This window comes from Fopius arisanus, unplaced genomic scaffold (assembly GCF_000806365.1).
Source record: "Fopius arisanus strain USDA-PBARC FA_bdor unplaced genomic scaffold, ASM80636v1 scaffold00096, whole genome shotgun sequence".
Lineage (NCBI taxonomy): Eukaryota > Metazoa > Arthropoda > Insecta > Hymenoptera > Braconidae > Fopius > Fopius arisanus.
In genome coordinates, this window is record NW_011887835.1 from 396,506 (window position 1) to 417,821 (window position 21,316).

At 39.2% G+C, this 21,316-nt stretch overlaps 6 protein-coding genes across 12 annotated transcripts; 3 read left to right on the plus strand and 3 right to left on the minus strand.

Moving 5' to 3' along the window:
- Nucleotides 1–830: 830 nt before the first annotated feature.
- Nucleotides 831–3,434, plus strand: dnk (deoxynucleoside kinase). Of its 2 annotated transcripts, XM_011312116.1 has the most exons (4): nucleotides 831–991; nucleotides 1,163–1,443; nucleotides 1,766–1,962; nucleotides 2,143–3,434. In XM_011312116.1, exons 3-4 carry the CDS (start codon nucleotides 1,795–1,797, stop codon nucleotides 2,698–2,700), a joined length of 726 nt encoding a protein of 241 aa, XP_011310418.1. In that variant the 5' UTR covers nucleotides 831–991; nucleotides 1,163–1,443; nucleotides 1,766–1,794; the 3' UTR covers nucleotides 2,701–3,434. The 2 variants fall into 2 exon arrangements, with proteins under 2 accessions (XP_011310418.1, XP_011310417.1); XM_011312115.1 differs by lacking the exon at nucleotides 1,163–1,443.
- On the minus strand, nucleotides 3,391–7,137 carry imd (immune deficiency). 3 transcript variants are annotated; one of them, XM_011312112.1, is made up of 4 exons: nucleotides 6,886–7,137; nucleotides 4,390–4,679; nucleotides 3,818–4,152; nucleotides 3,391–3,755 (listed from the first exon to the last, which is right to left on the minus strand). In XM_011312112.1, exons 2-4 carry the CDS (start codon nucleotides 4,667–4,669, stop codon nucleotides 3,618–3,620), a joined length of 753 nt encoding a protein of 250 aa, XP_011310414.1. In that variant the 5' UTR covers nucleotides 4,670–4,679; nucleotides 6,886–7,137; the 3' UTR covers nucleotides 3,391–3,617. The 3 variants fall into 3 exon arrangements, with proteins under 3 accessions (XP_011310414.1, XP_011310415.1, XP_011310416.1); XM_011312113.1 differs by lacking the exon at nucleotides 6,886–7,137 and adding an exon at nucleotides 5,407–6,101; XM_011312114.1 differs by lacking the exon at nucleotides 6,886–7,137 and adding an exon at nucleotides 5,326–5,383.
- Nucleotides 7,138–7,308: 171 nt separating this feature from the next.
- On the plus strand, nucleotides 7,309–8,464 carry mRpL48 (mitochondrial ribosomal protein L48). Its single transcript, XM_011312119.1, has 4 exons — nucleotides 7,309–7,652; nucleotides 7,755–7,832; nucleotides 7,924–8,057; nucleotides 8,125–8,464. The coding sequence occupies exons 1-4, from the start codon at nucleotides 7,629–7,631 to the stop codon at nucleotides 8,411–8,413; spliced, it is 525 nt and encodes a 174-aa protein (XP_011310421.1). The 5' UTR covers nucleotides 7,309–7,628; the 3' UTR covers nucleotides 8,414–8,464.
- On the minus strand, nucleotides 8,459–11,883 carry frtz (WD repeat-containing and planar cell polarity effector protein fritz). Of its 2 annotated transcripts, none has more exons than XM_011312118.1 (3): nucleotides 8,955–11,883; nucleotides 8,754–8,880; nucleotides 8,459–8,677 (listed from the first exon to the last, which is right to left on the minus strand). In XM_011312118.1, exons 1-3 carry the CDS (start codon nucleotides 11,784–11,786, stop codon nucleotides 8,589–8,591), a joined length of 3,048 nt encoding a protein of 1,015 aa, XP_011310420.1. In that variant the 5' UTR covers nucleotides 11,787–11,883; the 3' UTR covers nucleotides 8,459–8,588. The 2 variants fall into 2 exon arrangements, with proteins under 2 accessions (XP_011310420.1, XP_011310419.1); XM_011312117.1 differs by having other exon boundaries at nucleotides 8,460–8,677; nucleotides 8,754–8,886.
- Nucleotides 11,884–12,279: 396 nt separating this feature from the next.
- Nucleotides 12,280–13,876, plus strand: Fkbp12 (peptidyl-prolyl cis-trans isomerase Fkbp12). The gene is made up of 4 exons (XM_011312120.1): nucleotides 12,280–12,366; nucleotides 12,494–12,543; nucleotides 13,052–13,099; nucleotides 13,175–13,876. Exons 2-4 carry the CDS (start codon nucleotides 12,507–12,509, stop codon nucleotides 13,417–13,419), a joined length of 330 nt encoding a protein of 109 aa, XP_011310422.1. The 5' UTR covers nucleotides 12,280–12,366; nucleotides 12,494–12,506; the 3' UTR covers nucleotides 13,420–13,876.
- A 350-nt stretch (nucleotides 13,877–14,226) lies between these two features.
- Nucleotides 14,227–20,251, minus strand: stmA (Protein EFR3 homolog stmA). 3 transcript variants are annotated; one of them, XM_011312121.1, is made up of 6 exons: nucleotides 19,868–20,251; nucleotides 17,805–17,881; nucleotides 17,388–17,666; nucleotides 16,930–17,189; nucleotides 16,603–16,825; nucleotides 14,227–16,464 (listed from the first exon to the last, which is right to left on the minus strand). In XM_011312121.1, the coding sequence occupies exons 1-6, from the start codon at nucleotides 19,947–19,949 to the stop codon at nucleotides 14,926–14,928; spliced, it is 2,460 nt and encodes an 819-aa protein (XP_011310423.1). In that variant the 5' UTR covers nucleotides 19,950–20,251; the 3' UTR covers nucleotides 14,227–14,925. The 3 variants fall into 3 exon arrangements, with proteins under 3 accessions (XP_011310423.1, XP_011310425.1, XP_011310426.1); XM_011312123.1 differs by lacking the exon at nucleotides 19,868–20,251 and adding an exon at nucleotides 18,415–18,427; XM_011312124.1 differs by lacking the exon at nucleotides 19,868–20,251 and adding an exon at nucleotides 18,061–18,152.
- Nucleotides 20,252–21,316: the final 1,065 nt, after the last annotated feature.

The window sequence follows — 21,316 nt, forward strand, 5'->3', positions numbered from 1 at the left end:
CCTGATACTTTTTCAAAAATTTCGAATTTTTCACTTTCAGTGAAAATTTCAGTGAATAGCTCCTCGATTGTCATGTTCTCCTGATACTTTTTCAAAAATTTCGAATTTTTCAATTTCTATACTTAAACTTTTTTACTCGATACTTTACTACTCGATCTTTTCACCACTTGCCGACATACTCGCGAGCCATATTACCAGCTGTTGGCATTTCAGGGATCCACATTACCGACGGTGTGTATTTCACTAGACGTGAAAATTCTAAATTTAAAAATTTGAAATTTAAAATTTTTCAAAATTTTTGAAAAAGTATCAGGGGAACATGAACGTCGAGGAGGTATTCAATTTTTAAATGATATTTCGAATGATTAATCATTAACAAAAAGAAAATAGGAATTATTTAGAAAAAAAAATAATGTTGGCGGGATTGAACCCTGCCCGTCGGCGTGGTAGACAAGCACGCTGCCGATTAAACAACGCATTTATTCTAAAATTATAATTTCATTAGTAGTATATGTTCAATATATTGAATAATTTTTTTCATTTGAAATACAACAAAATGTGGCTTCCCCCTTCCGCTCGTTCTACAGTCGGCTAAATTGCAGTTAAACAAATAAAAAACAAAGAGCATTCACACCGTAGAACATAAAATTCACCCCGTCGACTTAATTTATTTATTACAAATTATCCGATTGAAAGAAATGATTACAAACACGAACAATACATAATGCGGATATTATTTAAACAATGGAATAATCAAATAACCCGTAGAAAAATCGAAATGAAAATTCAAAATTCGAATGATCACTGGGTAAAATCGAGTTCTTTTTTACTGATCGAGTCATAATAAAATGTCGATGACAGCCGGCACCCCGTGGACGTCCCAACGTCTTCGTAAAATTCAGATTACTAATTGAATCATCAAAAAAATAACAAAGTGGAGGTCAGGACACAGTGCAGTGCCCGGATAACCCTATGAAGATGGTGTCACTAGGTAAGTCATCTCGATTCCTTTGAAAATCAGCTGATCGACTCCGCCACAATTTCCACGACACGTGCAGATTATTTTCAAATGATTATTAAATGTCCTTTCCATTCGACGAATGACTGACGACGATTGACCAGATTTTTATCAATATTTATAAATATCTGACAATTTCATTAGTCTGAAGCTAGTACGGATTCGTTACGATTTCCGATCGCCCTCTGGCGATCGAATTTCTTGGAATGGAACAACTTTTGGCGGGATCCAGCAACATCCTGGACGTGCCCAAACAGTCGAACATCACCACAAGCCCATTCGTACATTGTCCCGCGTCCAGGAAAATTCGTTGGACCAAGTGTTTGTTATTCTGTGTTGTACGCCTCGAATTTATTCATATTTTCGATAATTCCTGGACGTTTGAAGAAGACTGGACATCAGAATTTTTTTCTTATTGACATAAGGTGAAATATTTCATTGTGTACCGACATCGTAGAAGCGAGGCTAACTGAGACATTGGCATTTTTATGAAAATATTTTTTGTAAAGCTGGTTGGGGCTGGAAAAAATATTATTGCAGAAATTTTGATATTTCCATCAGTTCTGGAGATATGACGAATAATTAATAATTCTTTTAATAATGATCTTGAATGGATGGTTGATTGATTGTCTATTTTATTCGTGAATTTTCAATGGGAGGGGGGTAGATAATCTTTTGTTTACTTGGTACCTGCGACTTAGAGTTCTCGAGCATTTGAGAGAGGAATAAATTTATTTTTCGATTTAGTACGACGTGGGTTAATATTGGTCCCAAAAATGACAACCTCCTGCAAGAACTACAGCCGGCCCTTCACCGTGTGCATCGAGGGGAACATCGGAAGTGGAAAGACAACTTTTCTGAATAATTTCAAGCAGTTCAACAACACGGTTGTCCTGCAGGAGCCAGTGGAGCTCTGGAGGGACGTCGACGGAATGAATCTCCTGGTAAAATCGAATTATCTCGACCCCTCGTACTCCTAGTAAAAAATATCATAAGACCTTTTTCGTAGTTCATTCAATCGCCCCCAAAAAAGTCCTCTACCATTTTTATCTAAACCCATTAATTTTCAAATTATTCGTCATTTACTGTTTACTTTGAATTTTTTGAATGTTTGTCGGTTGCAGGATTTGATGTACAAAGATCCGGGGAGATACGCCTGTCTGTTTCAGTCCTACGTGCAATTGACGATGTTACAGCTCCACACAATGAAGACACCTCTCCCTTACAAAATAATGGAGAGATCGGTTTACAGCGCTCGTTGTTTCATCGAAAACATGAAGAGGAGAAATGTTCTCAAACAGGTCGAGGCGACAGTTCTAGATAAATGGTATGATTGGTGTATCACACATGCTGTCATTGAGACAGATTTAATAGTTTATTTGAGAACAACTCCCGACATCGTCTATCGGAGAATGCGTGCTCGTGCTCGAAAGGAAGAAAACCTCGTGTCTCTGGAGTACCTCGAGGAGGTTCACCAAATTCACGAGGAGTGGCTGTACCACAAGACCCTCTTCTCACTTCCAGCGCCAGTCATAATTCTGGATGCTGACCAGAGCATGGAGGAGATGTTTGTGCAATTCGAAAAGTGCAAGGCGAAAATATTCGAGAGCTGTGGACAGTCTGAAAGAGACACAAGATCCCTGAGAACACCTGTGAGTGCACCGAAAATTGGAGCTGACTGACTAAAAACTCGTTTTAATTTTATCATTCATCGATAAAGCTCGCATGGGCTATCATCGAATGTGATCTAACACGATAGCATTTAAACGAAAGATCATGTTCGATAGATATTCCTTGCGGGCCTTAACGAAGGAGAATATTTTATTGATGTACATAAAAAAATAACAAAGAGGTAACGATGAAATTCTTTTCGGTAGTCCATTGTCGTTCTATGCCAAAAATTTAAAAATCCCATTCTATTTTATACTCTACCATTATCGATTTATATGGCAAATTATTCAATTCAAAAGAAAACTCTCAAGGACTCTTTCACGAATAAAAATTTCCATTCTTCACCTCTTTTTTATTAAATTGTTTCTAATTTCAAGGAGACAAGAAGAAAGAATTGACTACTCAATATATTGATTGTGAATCCTCATTTAAAAAATGAGAAAATTGTAATTTTTCCGAATTTTTGAATCATTCACCTTTCACTCGTTCTTCGAGTATTAATTGATTTCCATTGTCTGAGTGAAATGATTAGATTAATTATTATGTTACGAGTTCATATCGACTGCATTTGACGAGCAATTTATCCATTAAGGCATGAGTGCTAATCAAATTTCCAAAGTGATGCCTTAAAAATAATTCGATAAGTCTAGTTGATATTTAATTAATAAAATATTTTTGGATGACGAATGGTGTAGACAAGCTTATAAAAAGACATTTATTCAATAAAAATGTATCCAAAGAGCAACAAGAGTAGATAAACCCAAATTTACGATCACAAATGAGAATAAATTGATTAAATTCAGTTTTTCATCAGATTAATCATCGATTTTCGAGCGTCTGATGATTTCCATCAATCATTTATCGATGTCAGGTGATAATTTGAGACGCCAATATTGTTGTCACGACGACTCACGTGGGGAAAATTTATTCAGAGATTTCTTGGGGGTTGGGCGAGTCTTCCAGCGCAGTCATATTGCTCACACCTCCAGAGAGCTTTCACGAGAACACCAACTCGTGCTTCACTACCTGAGGATTGCTTCCAGTCGAGTAAAGTCTGATAAATTACCTGAAAGAGCGAAAAAAAAAAATTGCCCGTTGAAAAATAAGAGGGAATTATGTGTTGAGTACCTCGTCGAGTCCCTTGACCTTGTGATGCTCCTCAAATTGCTCCAGCTGACCCTCGGAGTACCCGAGAGCCTTGAAGAAGTCCTTCCACCCAACTCCCAGGTGTGTCTTTATCACAAACATGTCGTCGAGAGTGAGAGGTCGGTTCTCCCTCCACAGGGATTCGACCTCCTCTGGCATTGGTGCACCTTTCGGCCTCGGGGAGGTCCTCCCAGGGCTCGAGTCCTTCGGGGGACTCCCTGAGTACTGATTCACATTGCAGACGTACGTCGTCGTCGCTCCTATCTTCACTCCACTAGAATTCACAATGTTGTAGTTCACAATATTCGCTGTTTGTCCTGAAATGTTTAAACATTTATTACGAATATCTCTAATTCTAGCACAGCTGGCACAAATTTTTATAGGACTATTTTTTTAGTCTGGACTTGGCTCTACAAGATAACTCCTCATCAAAATCTCCTATCTCCTACAGTTCTCGAGGTAGCCGTGAAGAACCAACGAAACTAACTTCCGGTGTGATAAAATCTCGTTTTACCATTTCTATTATCGATGATTCTGGTTAGAGATAAATTTACCATTCTTTGTACTATGACTCCTTGTCTTATATCTCGTTTTCTTCGTCTCGGTGGAGCTCCTCCGGTCTTTTTCGGTGTCTGAACCCTCAGGCATCGAACTTCTTCGATCTCTTTTTACTTCATCAGTGTTGTTTGCTCCCGGCGTCGGTGGTGCTGATTTTGGGCTCAATCTCGGGCTGAGATTATTTGTGTTATCACTAATATGGATTCGAGGGGGATCTGGTTTTGCGTCCGTCGTCAACAGATTGAGACGACGAGATAAATCGGTGAGAATCGGCATTTTCCCAGGTCTGAAACATAATTTTTCCAATCAACCGATCAAACACCTCACGTTTCTGGAAATATCCGGACAACCGCAAAATATAGCGCATTTTTCGATATGGTCATTATTGCAGATAATTAAATTTCCTATCGAAAAGGTTTAACGAAGATCTCGCAATCTCCACTGGTTTTTAAGATACCCGGCAAAACAATTCGATTTATCACTTCGACAGTCATAATTCAATCATCAATAAGGAAACTCTGCTTTACTGCCACTATTTATTTATTTATTATTTTTCAAAAGGAAAACATAAACCATGAAGATAACACAAGATAATGAATTTCTTAGAACCACTGAATCTCTTATCCAAATCCGTAAATTTGATTTGAGGTATGCAGTAAATTTAATTAACTCCAATTTGAATGCCTGATTATCTCAGCACCGAGTGGTTCTAGAAGGAAAAGTCATAAAAGCTTTTTCACAGAGGACGAAATTTTGTATACAAAATTCAAATGTCATTTTTTTCTAGCTCCCCTGATTCTCAAGATAAATGCCCAAATGCACAGCTGTCAAAAAGTGATTCACTGAGAAATCGATGAGAAACGATTTTTATTTATTTAATTTATTATTTATAGCATTATTTTAATTTTCTCGGGATTCCAAAAAGCAATTACCCGTCTCGACAAAGTAGAATGCCTGTCTGAAAGACAACAGCTCATAATTCATATGATAATGAACCTGCTGTCCACTCATACCTTAACACAAAAGAGAGACGTCACGCATTGGAACCGCTACCATGACCTCCACCAAGTCATCAAGGACCCTCGTCTCATCCCCGTATGAGTGCACATGAATACGAGAAATCATTTGATACTCGGTCGGGTTTTTCCGGGAGAGAGAAACCAGTTACAAATGAATTAAAAATAAACGCAAAAGAGATAGACGATCGATTGATAAAGAGATCCAGTGGTAATTCTATGAATTCTATTTATCCATTAATATTGAATTTTTTTTCACCATTTCCTCTTCAACTTTCTCCCCTACTCAAATAGAATTGAATTTAAATTAAAATCAATGTTAACGAGTTTATAAAATCCTTAATTAGAGTAATTTAGAGCAATTTATTCAGAACGAAAAAATGGATAAACAAATATCGCGGTTGCGAATATGAATTTTTCATTAATTACTGCTGATAAGAACTTGAATAATCGATTATCTATCGCTGTCTTCGTTGAGGATGATTGACAATTGAATTATGGGTTATCTGGGATGACACGAGCTCCGAATGGTTCGATCTTCGATTCGATAGGTCTCGATTTAGTTTCAAACTAAAATATTCGTCAGGGTCACGATAAAAAAAAATCCAGATAACTCTGAGAAAATGTATGAACGAGTGACAATCGACGAAGTAATGAACCGTTTACAATTTCATCGCTCGTAATTATTTACAATTAATCAATAAATAATTTATGATTCCATAAAAAAATTAGCGGTGACAATTTTTCTCAATAAAAAATCTGGAATGTCCTTGCGGAGATGATTTGATTGATTCCACATTGAAAAAGCAATAACACTGAGAAAAAAAATTATTTCCGATAATTATGTTGCTTAAACAAAAATAAAAATGGTGATTCTATGTTAATCTCGATATCTCTCTTATATTCAGAGATATTTCCCCGAAAGTGAGAGTTAAATACATTTATTTGCCCGAGATAATTTGTTTCTTAGTAAACTGAAATTCAAAATCATCTGTAAACTCTGCCATCGAGTGATAACTCAAATACAAATAATAAAAAGCAATTAAAAGAGTCCAAAGAAATATGCCAACAAGAAGATAAATAATTACTCTGGGTTTTCCACTACTGGGAAACTCCAGTAGGACAAGTAAAAATCATTTGATGGAAATAATTAAAAAGCCCTGAGACTCGATAGCAATTTCTGCATGAAATTCCAGGGAATTTCATGGAAAAAAACCTTCAGACATTCCAAATGTGCAAGATTACAGTTTAATTGGACGTCTTGATCGGTTGATTAATCAATTAAGCGATGGTATCATGAATAATCGAATTAATCAGCACTAATTATCGCCAAATTGTTGTAGAAAAAGAGATGGAGGTGAAAAAAGGGAGAATTGAGAGAAATTGATGAGTAAAAGCCATTGGATTAATGGGATTAATGAGCGTATGACAAGTGTACACGAGAGATAACAATTTATGGTAACAAAGATAACTTACTTTGAAAAAAAAAAATGATCAATCGAATTCCATCCACTTCTTGACTAGACTAATTTATCCCAGATAAACTCCCGCGATTGCGATTAGTGTTACTGTTATTTTAACAGGAAAACAATTATTGCGGAGTTATCAGTTCATCCAGAAAATTGTGAAATCGAACTGGAGAGTCGAGAAATCGGTAGCGAGACTGCGGGAAAAAGAACAAGTGAATAATAATCGCGGGATTATTTCGATTCTTTCCCTGCAGATGGAATTGAGAGTCACTCAATATTCAAAAGGCAATATCTCCAGAATGGCTGAGTCAAATTCGATCAATGTCATTGCAATTTTCAGATTTCTCCATTCTCTTCAATCCCCCAAAAAACTATTCCATTTGAACTGTTCCTCACAGAGATATCGGAGATGATATGAACGCCCCAGGAGAAGAGCATGATAATTAACCGATCTTCAATAATTAATAACTTTGAAGTGAATGAGGGAAATTTTGAATGGTTGACGTCATTTTGAAGAGATTTTTACACTTTTTGATTTGAAATAAAAAATGTTTCATTTTCATTACTCAAACCCCGGGAATTGAATACTCGAATTCACGATTTTTATCCCCACTGTGGTGTCTCCTCGAATCATGTGACTTTCCTCTGATCTGCGGGAGTGGATGTTATTATTATTAAATTAATGTTTTTTGTTAATTTGTTTTTGTGATTTCGAGATTTTTGTGGCGCGGGGGAGAGCAGAGGGGGAAGATGGCGGGGTGTGTTTTGAAAAAGGTAATTTAATTGATGAATTTTGGTGGAATTAAGAGAGATGTGGGATAACCTCCATTTTTTAGAGGTACATTTGTTTATTCGTGTGTAATATTTTTTTAATAGGTGGTAGGGGCCAGGGGGGTGGTTTCAGGTATAATCTCCAGAGGCTACAGTCATCTGTGGACTCCTGACTACCTGGATGTGAGTGTTTTTTAATTTTTTACAACATAAAATTTGTTGTTGTTTTTTAAATGGCTAATGTGGAACTTCGATGGACTTTTCTGTTCATCAGGCAATGAAACCAAAAATTCCTCAGCATCCCATTTTAAATATCAAGATGAGGGGATACGATTTTCCCATTCTCGAGAATTACCAGAAATTGGCGCACATTATCGCTGTTAACATGGATTTCGAGATTGATAACAGGTGATTAGAGTAATTACACCAATAATCATTGCCAATTAATTATGAATGGAATTTCTTACTATTTCAGTTTTGCAGTTCCTTCGAAGGACTTGAAAGTCTTGAAATTAAAGTCTCAATCTACAGTAGCTGAAGCTGAATACATCCTCCACGTCTACGAGAGGAACATCGTCATCAGTGATATATCAGCCCCAAGGCTATCGATATACACTCGAATGCTGGAGGCAGCTCTTCCACAAGGTGTCACCCTCGACATCGATGAATGGGACCCCGATAAAGAGGAAGGGCGTTACATCCCAGACAAACAATTACTCGAGCTTAAAACAGAACTCGAGCACATTCAGCAGCCAAAAAAATAATTTCCCTGTACCTTCAAAATTAATTTATAAAATTCATCAGTCGCTTCAGAATATTCCATTTTATTTCGTTTAAAAAAGTATAAAAAATATCATCCCATTTGGGGTGCGGTAATCTCTATTTTTGGACGGAATCCGATGATTCGATAAAAATATTATTCATTCCCTGATGAGGTGCTCACAGGAGTCCGAAGTGCACAACTTTGATTTTCACTGTCTCTTCGGTTTTTACCGGTTCTTTTGGCTTATCCTCGTTTCCGGAGTCTTCTGAAATGCGAATTATTTCTATGAATTTTAATTTCTCAACTCACACGTGAATGGAATTATCCGTTGATTTTTTTACTTGAGAGTGGCTGAAAGTCCTTCAGGTAGTCCTCGTTTCCAAGACACAGGGGTAGACTCTCTGCAAGTTCTCTCTTAGGATCCATGGGATGGAGCTTCGTCACAGGTCGCTGTATAGGTCGATAGCCCTGTCCCTAATTCATGAGTTAATTATTTCCAAATAAATAAAAAAATTCCCCTGGATTTCCTCATCCCAACTTACAGTTCCTGGCACGAGAATATGCGTCACAGTATTGGAGAACTTGACCTTGGGCCTCTCCCCAAATCCGTCGATTCCTCTGCCCGCGACGACAGGCAGTGGAGGAACATTTGAAATTCCTTCAGGTCGCCTTCTGCCCCTGCCCCTGGAGTGACCTGTGGTCCTCACGAGATCCTCGCAACTCCCCGAGAATCTCCCCACGTCCCCCCCAAGATCATAATTAAACCTGATGGTCCTGCTGCCTCCTGGAGGAACCCTTCCCCTCCCCTGTAGAATAGCAGACACCGAGGACTGAGTTTGCACTCCCTGAAGAGGCCGCGAGGAAAACCTGATGAGTTCATCGATATCAGAGAGCCCTGGAGTGCTCCTGGAGATGGGTAAATTCTTCATAGGAAGATTACTGAGATAATTCGCCAAAGAGGACGTCATCTCCGGGGGTGGAGGCACCCCAATTCCATTCCCAATGGACTCCTCCTCGAACAGATCCGTATCCTCATCAGGGACCTCCTCCTCGTCGGGTTCCTCATTGAAGGACGTCGACACGAGATTCTCAGAAGTGAATAGAAGCTCCTGGGACTTCTCGCGTCCCTTTAAAACCTCCTCGGCACCCCTCAGGGGCTTCGGGGGGCTCCCCTCGGAGATAAATGAAGTGCTCGTCAGGTTTGTCTCGAGGTTCATGAAAGAGTACTCGATTGAATTGGGAATATCCACGGAGATGATGTCCTCCAGCTTTGGAGGAGTCCTGGGGGGTGAGAAGGCTCTTCTCGATGGGGAATTAGAGGTCAAGGACATTCGCGTCAGGGAGGAATTCACCTCGGGGAAGTCGTAGAGACTTGGAAGGGGACATCTCTGAGGAGAGGGCAAATTAAAGGACGTGGAGACCTGGGGAATTATTGGAAGAGGAGGCACCTGGGACAGAGGGGATTTCGAGAATTTCTTGCATCTTCTTGGAGAGTCACTTCCACTCTCCTCAGTATACGATTCACTCTCGTTCGAGGAAATGGACTCCGAGCAGAGAGAACACGATGGCCTTGAACAGGTGGAATGCGAGCTAGTGCAGCTGTTTGATCTGCTGAGGACGAGCTCAGCCTTTTCCTTGGCAGCTCTCGCCATCTCCAGATCATTGACGACGAGGGCGTAGTAATGAATGTCCATGAATAAATCGTGATCGTTGAGATCGATGGCAAGTCTGAATGCCTTATCGAATAATTTGTATCGCATCAGGTGGTGAAAAAATCGTCGAGTGAGATCTCTGATCTCGTCACCGTACTCGTCCTCCACAGCTTGACTTATCGGACGAATCGGCACGTGAAAGCTACCAAGTGCCTCCTGAATGAGACTCTCACGTTCTGGCAGCAGCTGGAGCTTAAAAAGATGATTGAGAATTTGATTCAACGAGTGCATGCAGATCCTAGGATGATTGTCCCAATTCATGGACAGGAGGAGAGAAGTAGCACGATCTGGTGATGATAAATTGAGATACTTGAATACCAGAACGTCTCCACTCAAATTACTGCCCTCCACGATTCGTAAGGCCCCCAGTGGGCCCCTCTCGAAGGAAAGAAGAAGGAGGGAATCTCGATTTTTGTATCGATCGTTATAGTAAACATCGTCGTCGGGCCTTTTGCTCCAGGATATCTGCAAGAGGGCAGGCTGACTCCTGAAGTACGTGGAAAGATCCAGGATCGTCGACTGTGTCAAGTCCTCGTTCAATATTTGGGTTTTTATGCAGGTGAGGGCAATGTCGTAGTGCTGACACTGCCCTCGCTCATTTCCAACGGTAAATAAAAAGCTGTCACGGTGCCAGGATGCTAGAGTCGGTATAAATCCAGCCTTGACGCTTGTATTAGTCCCCTTATTGTGATCGTGAAGGGTGATAGATCCATCGATACAACACAACAGGAGTAGTTCCTGATTTGGTGAAAATCTGGCGCAACTCGTGTGCGTCGGCAGTGGAATCGAAACGACTGCGATCCTCTGCAATTTATCCTGTTGTGAGACTTGGTACGTCTGCCATTCTATAGTAACTTCTCCCTTCCTCGACACCTTCTGCTCGATGGAATGGATGACGTTCTCCTGTTTTGAGTTGAATATGATGCAGAGAGGATCGAACTCCGTCCTGAGATAGCAGAGCAAGTCGAATTTCAATCCTCTGAGACGATAGAGGTGGACGTTAGCTCTGTCGTGCTCTTTCATCGCTGGACTCCAGGGATAGACGTCGTTGCTCGTCGACTTCCACCAGATCAATACCAGGTCACCTGTTCGATTGACACAAATTTTTTTCTCAATTCTCCTCCCACTGGGTCCAGAGAGGTCAACAGTGATCAGTTTGGGCTCCAATTTTCCGATTTTTTCGAAACCCAGTCTCTTCGATTTCGTGAAATGCAAAATTGTGATCTGACTGTCGTTTTGCGCACAGACGAGATTTTCTCTCGTTATTATGGCATCTGAGAGATGATCTGGCACTTTTCCAATGAGGTACTTGTCCATAGCAATTTTTTCAATATCAGCAGTCTGAGATTTCACCTGAATATACATTAGTAATCCTGTGTTGAGCATCAGTTGAAGAGAGTTCTGGTCATGCCACTCTGAGAAGATGATCGAGTGATCTCTTAATTGTTCCTCTAAACACTTGAGTCCGTCTTTCAATTTTTTTCCTTTTTTATTCACTGGGGTGTGGATGATACCACGATCGTTGCAGAAGGATCTCTTTCCCTCGTCGTAGAGGCCATCAGTCCTTCTGTCGTTGTACCTGAATGCTCCGAAGTCTGTGTCGAGGATATTAATATTGTCATCGCAGCTCCAGAGATTTATATCACCCAATAAAGCAAACATTATTATTCATTTATCATTTAATTAAAAACATGAGTCCAGGGGCATTCACGCCCTCAGGAATTTCAGTGTCAACGGGGGCTGGGGGGTTATGTTTACACACAACAGGTGTTCATGAGCAGAAATTATACATACTAATACATAACGTATGTATAGAACCAGTGTTTATATTATGCTATGGGCATTTAATGCCTTCAATTTTTTTTTTTAAATCAATCCCTCAATTTTCGAAATCATTCTTTTATCGATATTTAATTTCCAAAAATTTTTTTGCGATCCCTATTTTTACACAATATTGAGAATAATTAGGTAATCTCAATCAATCAATCAGTAATTAATTAATTATTGGATTAATTAATTAATCATTCATTTTTTGCTTCTTGACGTGGAACTGAAGGAGGGCCCTAGGGCCCCTAGGTTTAATTTTTATTTCTGCTGGGGGTAGTTTGAATGTCGGCGACGTGTCGCGACAATTGAAAACCAAGGGTTGGTTCTCTATCGGCGGCTTCAAGTATTAAAATTATTACCGAGGGTCACATTCAGTCAGCGGCTGCATTTCGATCGTAAACTCGTGTGTGTAAAGGTACGTACACTCATTCTATTATTTCAATTTCCTTTCAACAAACAATTTCGTCAATTACCCGTGATCTGTGTGGATAAAAAACACGAGGAGAACTACTGATAACTATTGAAAATCATTATTCGTCCAGGTATCGAGCAGCCATGGGCGTGGATGTCGAAGTTATTTCACCCGGGGACGGTAATTATTTGCATATTTTAACTGTTCAGCTTTTTTTTTTCTGCTTTTGCGTATTGGTCATTACGAGGAAAATTGGAGGTTCTAGAGGATCGGGTTGATGTAATGGGGAAGGGACGCCGTGTCAAGGACTCGGATTTTCATGATTCCCTAGTCAAGACGCCGCACTTCTTTGTGAAATCAATATTCGTATAAATTATGAGGAAGTCAGACTCGGAGGAGTCTGACCTCGTGGTCGTTCTTTCCTCAGATTTTTCAAATTCAGATTTTTTACTGCAAGATTAATTAGCCACGGTTGTCAAGTTTTCTCTCTTGGATTTTATGATAACATGTTTTCATACAAAAGAGAAAGAAAAGAAGAAAGTATCAGGGGAACATGAAAATCGAGGAGGTATTCACTGAAATTTGAAAATTCGAAATTTTCAAAAAAAGTATTGGGAGCATGAAGGTTTTTCTATGAATTTTCTATTGCATTGATTGAAATAATTGTATAAAATGAATATTTTTACAGGTTGTACCTTCCCAAAGACTGGACAGACTGTCGTTGTCCATTACACAGGTATGAATTATCGTCATTAAAATGATTATGTTTATTCATGTGTATTATGTTTGATATTCGATTGATTGGCTGAAGGTAAAATAAAAAACGGAAAGCAATTCGATTCAAGTCGAGATCACGGCAAACCCTTCCAATTTAAAATTGGAAAAGGTGATGTTATCAAAGGATGGGATCAGGGAGTTGCTCAGATGTCTGTAGGTGAGCATGCTCGCTTGACCTGTTCACCGGACTTCGCATACGGCAGTCGAGGTCACCCTGGCGTTATTCCACCAAACGCAACCCTCGTTTTCGACGTTGAGCTCATCAAGGTCCAATCTTGAATGCCCTTCCATCGCTAAAATGCCAAACTGACCAAAATGGAGGAATTAATTGCCGTTAAACATCATAAAGAAGTCACAACCCTTTTTTCTTAAATTAATTCGACAACGGCACAATGTACACTTTATTCAATCGCTCAGGTGCCTCAGCGTGTGTCAGACTAATTAATTAAATCGATCTTGTATCAACTATAACTCAGGATAAAGCTCCATTGGTGGATTGCAATGACCAACTCGACTTCTGAAATTTTTCAATTTTTGAAGGTTCTAAAATTTTTAAAAAATATTTAACAACACAATATTTTAAACCTTTTCGATGTAAAATCATTGGAATTTTTCCACCATGATCGCATTTATAAATATTTATGCATTGTACACCGTGTTATTGTACCATTTAATATTTGTGTCTTTTTTTATTTCTCCTTTTTGTAACGAGCGATTGAATTAAAGAATTATTAAATCATAAACAATTGCATATTTATTCTACCTTACAATTTCAATTGTGTCGTTTTCCCTTTATACTTCAGCGAGACAAAAGCGCGCGCTATATTGTTCAGGATTTTTTTTTATTTACTCGTATCACTTCTGAATTTTTTTTTATTCGAATTTATCGTTCGTCTTAATTTTAATGACAAATAATCCGGAGGGAAATTACACCGATAGGTCAATGATCTTTTCAATCAAAATTTCGGGCAGAAATTCCGGGAAATATTTACAAACAGAAAGGGAATTCTGTGATTCTGCGATTTTTCGGGAGAAAAAACTTACCTTTGTGTTATTAACGAAAGCACTTGATGAGAAGCAAGGAAATATTGTCTAATAAACTTTATTACTTCACAATACTTCAGCACAAAAATGAACAATAAATAAATAGCATGATTTGTCGTGTTATAATAATACCGCAGTAAATATCAACATGACGGCATTAATACAAAAATACCTTGGAATTGTGCATAATTGCAGAATAAAAAAGAACCCATGGTTAATGAATTGGTAAACGTAACAAATTGACCCATAATTTCTACTAACTGTGCATTTTGGAAACAAGTGATCAGAGCAAAGCGTGAGCTCCATTTATAACACATAAAATTCCCCCCAAACCGTCACTTCTTCCTAAAACCTTTCATCCCCCACGAAAATATCATTAACAAAACGTGAAAAAATTGTCTTCATCCTGCTTAAGCAACGACAATTAAAATCCCATAATATCATATTCATCAATCCTTGCAATTGAAATTAGTCGTGAATTAAGGATTTTCCATTTTCAATCATCTCATTTATTTTAAGAACAATTCTAACCGAAAATACCTCCAACGCCTCACAAGCCTTTGTGATTTTTTTTAATAAACTCTTGTACCATCGAAGCAGCTTTGTTCCTAATGAACATCATAACTTTTTATCATTCCACGCGCGAAAAAATTGAATAGAAAGACTCAGGGGATTCGCGAAATAATATTTCCATTAGCATAAGATCTCTCCCAAAAACAATTTCGCAGATAAATTTTCCTCTTAATAAACGAACAACTCAGGGAAATGTACCTCATAACTCGGCACATTGACCTTATTCTCAACCTGTACACTCGGCACAGCAACATTTCTCCCCTCCATCGTAAGTGAATTAAAAATATCCGACAATTTGCTCTGGAGTACATCCCCCTTAGGCTGAGTCTTAGAAACGAGATCTTGAAACGTTGCATTCCTGAAGTACTGAGACAGCTGTGCCCTCTTCTCCTCCTCGAGCCCCTGACTATTATTGCACTCAGTGAGAATTTTCTTCATGCTCTCGAAAGTGAGCTCCTCCACGAGTTTCCTGGAGACTCCAGGTGAGCTAGCCCCAGAATCCAACTCATTATTTCCAGCATTAATATCAGCAATGGAATTTCTGCCAGCACTGTCCACCCAGGAGTGTCTGTGCTGCAGGGATGAACTGCTGTAGCCTGATCCTTGCTGTAGTTTCATAGCATCCAATCCAGCAGTCTTGAGGCACTCAGTGACAATCCCCTGATCCACCAACACTCCTCCAGCCACCCTCTGGAATTCCCCAAGATATTGCCCCCTCAACTCAGGTAGTAAATGCCCTCCCTCCCTCCGCCTTGCCTCAACAATCTTTATACTGTACTCCATGAGACTTCCAATATTGCAGACATGAGCTATCATCATCAGCAGACTGATGACAACGGCATGAAGATTGAACTTGAGAGCACTGCTAATCTGACTGCTGGTGAGTGCCAAGTCCTGCAGACTCAGTACAAGTCTCAATTGCTCCAGGACAGTATCCTCAGATGCTAGTTCGACGATGAGGAGTGCCAGAGTCGTGTAAATGGCCTCAATATTCTCCACCGAGTTGCTGGATAACTCCAGGGATTCGTAGAGAGCCAGATAAATCTCAGGGCCATGTTTTCTGATAAAGATGACGTCGGGGCGAGAGGATTTCTCGATCGCCAGATCCAGCTCCATGGGATTTATCGAGGGCTTCGCCAGCTTGTCGATGTTGTGGTGACGATCTATCAGAGTGTGGAAGATTTTCTGGACTAGCAGACGCATCTCGGCATCAGCTGCCAGTGACATTCGTAGGAGGGGATCCAAGAAGGATGGAGGGAATGTCGTGTTGAGGTGGATTGTCTGGTATTTGGAACCGACTTTTAACAGGGATTTCAGGAGAATACTCTGCAGAAGGACATCACCTTTGGCCACTGACACCAGACGGTCTGGCTGGCTGTATGGTACTTTACTCATTATAAACATCATTATCTCAATTTTCTGGTAATCTGGGAGGTGATTTGCAAATTCTCCCAGGGCATTTATCAGGGCCTCTTGGTACAGCTGCTCATCTGGGCTCGAGTGCTGGTTTCTGGTTACTGATATTCGCAGATGAGAGAGCAGAGAGTTTATTATTTCGAGGACTGAGGGACCCACGCTCTCTCCTGCGGCGATTGAAATTATTTTTGAAAGAGTGTCAGCTATGCTGGTGCGAATCTTTGGGGAGGACTTGGAATTCTCGTCTAGGTGCGTCATCAGAGCCTCCACCACTGTGTAGGAGTATTGGGACTGGAATAAAAAAAAAATTCGGAATGGAAAAAAACTTTTCGAACGAATTCAATTCATTGATGTTTCAGAAAAAAAAGGGACAATAGATATTGAAATATAGTTTCGCTTGTATTTAGGTACAAATGAATTATTACTCACCTGAATTGAAAACATAATAATCCGAAATGTGTGAATGGCGAAATAATTGGGAACCCATAGCTGATGATTATCTAGGTGCCGCAAAACAGGTCGAATGACACACCGAATGTGACCGAATGATGCACGACCCACTAGTTCTCGCATGCAGGTCTCTGCAAACTGTGGAGGATCAGAACGCTCCTCTGTTGGACTGTCTGGAGTTGTACCTTCTTTATCAGCATACCTGAATATAATTAAAAAAATTTAAGTATTTATAAATTATACAATTTATCTTAAGCTTAAGAATGATAGTCACTCAAGGTATTTTTATAAATAAATGTAGTTCACCTGGAATTCTGCATATTATAGAGTAAAGAGGGTACAATCTTATCCATGTGAATAGATTCCCAAATATTTTCGACAAGATCATCGCTCAGTGTTTTTCTCACGACACCCTGCAGCCCCTGTATGCCGGCGAGTCGAATCTGCTTGCGTATTGCCAAGTCGTCGTGGTTGGCGTGGCACATTGCAGAGAACTTTGATACAAAGAAATCGTAACGTGTGTGATAAGACGGCGTGTCCTCTTCGATGTTGGCAAATCTAACAAACTGTTGGAAGACAAGAGTTTTTGGAGCTTTTGATTAAATGGTACAATAATAATCTGTTTTGTGATCGTGAAAATCCGTAGCAAATGCGATGAAGAAGCCAAATCATTCGAAATTATTAGTTTCATTCATCGGAGGGTTTTATTGCTCATGATCAAGAACATGCGTGGATTATTTTTTAAAAAACAATCCTCAACTCACAGACTGGGTTGCCATTATCTGAAGCTGGGGATCCGTCGATTCCAGGAGCTTCTGGATCATCTTTAAAAAACTCTCAACGAAGAGGTTTAACGTTTGAGCGTGACAAGCTAGCAATAATTGATCCATGGCTTCCATGGCAATTATGACAAAGCCATTTCGTCGTCTATAAATATCTCTGGAAGCACGCTGGAATAAGTATTCACCAATTCTATCTAATTTCTCGGGACTACTCAGGGAGTAGAAAGTAAGTTTTTCCATGTTATTCTTCACCAGACCGTCCTAAAAAATATATTGCATTTGAATAAGCTGCAGCCATCGAATGAAAACTCCGCAATTCCATCTCATAAAACTCTTCAAAAAACCAAAAAAAAAAAAAAACTTGAACCACTATGAAATAATAGATGACCTCCTAATTACCTGTGGATTAACTGGAAAAATATTGTCAACCAGTCTCTTGTACCTTGGCCTGAGGGCCGAGCAGCACCAGCAGCAGCCTAAACAATAATATTCAATGGTCATCATCCTGAGCTGGAAGAAATCACTAAAATTCTGCATCAAACACATGTCTCAAAAACGACCGCCATCAATGATCAACGATAAGATATTCGCATTTAACAATGGATTATACGGCAATAAATATCAATTGTCGAGTTGATCAGTTAAAAGCCATTACCACACATGTTTCTTCGATAGTGATAGCCTTGATCCCCACTTCCCAAGTCTAGTTTTATCACTAAAAATGAAGTCCAATGGTTTTTTCAATCTTGATGACAAACTCTTGCTCATCCTGTCATTCTTCTCATTTAACAGTGACTATTGCGCAATGTCAGGACAATATCGACTGCACCGAGGTGCAAGGGAAGTAATTAAAGACTCGGTGCAGTTTTTCATGACCTTGGGGGGTCAAGGCTTTTTTGGGAATCGGTAAGTCAAGGTATTAGCACAAATTCGTGGGGCTTTTGATCCTTTTTGAGGGTTTTAAAGGGTATTTATTGGGTTAAATTTAGGGAGGGTCGTGTCAACTTACATAACTTGTCCATCCTGGGATTATCGACTGAGTTTTCACTTTTTCAGGATCTACTTGCAAGAATGACCGCTAGATACCGACGCCATTCCGAATTTTTTCCGTCAAGGCAAATATCAAATATCAAATATTTATTCAAAACATTTTTTTTTTCTATTTTTAATAGTCTCTTTGAGAGACTTCTCCGGCATGGGAACTTGGAGATTATGAAGCTTTGGAATTCTTTCGCCCTGTCAATGTACTCCGAAAATTTCGGGGAGAAAAGAAATTGCTTTCGCCAAGAAAACTGTCTAATTACTAGAAAATTCACCCATCTTAAACGAAAATATTTATATAAAATATATTTTGCCGAGTAAATTGGTTTATCAAAATTATTTCTCTCTCATCTCTCAATAAATTTCACGTATGGAGTATTCCGTGTGAGAGACAGACAAAAAATAAAAGTGAGAAGATATCGAAAATAAGATGCAAGATGCTTTTCTCCATGTGAATCGAATTGTTTACCCCTTTCTCAAGTAACGGGGGATGAATAATTGGATCATCGACTTTCCCCTCATCTCACCCCGCGGCCACAAATAGGTCTTCGAAAATCGATAGACATGAAAGAATCGGAATAGCCTGTGTAATGATTCCGGTCACGTAACGCAAACGCTTTTTGTCAATATCCAATTCCTTCTCCAGAATTATGTAAATTCATAGACGTTGAAATGAAAACTTGAGAAATAATAATGGCACGGATTGAAGACCTCGAGGAAGGGGCTAATGACTTTCCTGGTGACATAAATAATTCATTCGCGAAATAGAAAAAATTAAAACAACGGTACTCCGTGGTCTTCACCTCAAAAATTTCACGCAAAGGTGGAAATAAGCGATTTCATCGTATCATCAATATTAATGGAACATCACTTTGTAATACGAAACACAGGCCATTCAATATATTGATCTGGTGAATTTGTTTACTCCCACATTGTTCTGCAATTTTATTCCAGGATTACAAAATCGTCTAATTAATAATTTGAAATATCAAACGAGTGAGTTTTACTGAAATTTCAGGGAATTTAAATATTTATTTAATAATTAAGTTATTTCCCTCAAAATCCGAATTGTATTTCAAGTTTATGAATTATTTCACCTCAAATCGAATTCAATCTCACTTTGTGAGAAATTTAGAAACGGTTCCCTACTTTTCAAATTTGTGGAAAAATTTCGTAACTCTGAGGACAACTTTTTTTTTTGCAAAATGTTTTCTGTCGGAAATTCCTGAATTGTCATTACGCCAAACGACTGCTCAAAACTTCAAGTGAAAATTTGCAATTGAAACTGAATTAAAGCTCAGATAATTGAGATCCCGCCGATATTATAATTGAAACTTCAAGTAATCGTTAGCAATGCACAACACATAATTTAATTGATAAAAAACTATGGTAAATAATTAGGAAAAAAAATGGTAACTCACATCCAGGATCAGTGCACTTCCTGACGACGCTCTCCAGGACCTCCGGCGCTTCGACCTCGAAACAGCACTTGATAAGCGCCATATCGAGTAAAAATAAATCTTTCTGTACTTGAATGTGCACCTATTGCATCTCCATTTATTATTTCAATATGCCGAGTTGACTGGTCATGATTCCGGGAGTAAATTCCAGCAGGTGGTACGTAGAAAAGCACCAAATTTCCAGCCACGAAATAATCATGACCCTCGTCGGTGCTCTACTAACCCCTATAACACGAGACAACCCCAATAATTTCATCCCCTTCTGACGTCAACGCCGACGAAGCGCCTGTGCCAGAATAATCGTCTTCCGCACAGGCGCGTAACGTAGAAAATTCAATTTTATTTTTTATTTTCAATTGGTCTCGCTTGTAGGGGACAATTTCGGGGCCGTTCATCAACCTCTTCCACGGGTGTGACCTTGTCTGAATGCGTCACATCGTCCTTGACATCTTTCACTTTCATCCGAGAAGAGGAGAGAGAAGAAAAGCAAAACATCGCCCTGAGGTGGCCCTTGAGACGTCATTTTTATTCTTCGTTGTTCTTTCTCTAAAGAAACAGGATAAATCTCTTGTTACAAATGAGTACTTGCCATTTGGAGCATCTGGCAATCACTTATCTGAAGAAATATCTTTTCAAATATTATATTTTCTGGGGTTATAATAATAAATAATAATAATACACTATAACAAGATTGTAAAAGTTAAAGAAGAAATTGGAATCCTGGTCATGCAGAATAAACGAACTTATATATTGATATAGATATATCAATAATCAAGTAATAAGTAATGAATTTTACAGTGCACCGAGTCTATAAAAAAAAATATCAGGAAGATCATGTTTTTGGGAATAATACTTTTCTTTTCTCAATGTGAAGAGAGTGGCAGACGAGTCAGTGGCTTTAACTGGGACATTGGAAAAGTGAGAGGAGCCACTAGGAATAGAGGAAGAAGAACGTCCCTGATCGTGAAGAGGTATGGAATGACGAGGAACTGTTGAGACGAGGACAGAACAACCTGGAATAATCTAGTGGGTAGAGACACATCGAACGGTCGTCGGGCCAAACACGGCGAGGACACGAACGAGGACTCTTTTACGAGTACACAAGAATGACGTCAGCCTCATTCCACCCACGCGAGACAACATGTGTCCGTGATTTCACTAATAATACGAGATTGACAATTACCACGTCGAGGACTAGATCTTTTGCGAGAGTTCTCCTAGGACGACGACCCCTGTCTTCACACCGCATCGTTTCTCCATTTTGCCTTCGTCACACTGGAAAAAAAAAAATCCTCATTCTGTTATCAAGAAGATAATATTTGATTTGACGGCGTCATGAAATCAATAATTACTTTGAGTAATCTCTGATGTTCTGTCGGCGATTTTGGTGCACTGCAGAATATTAATTAT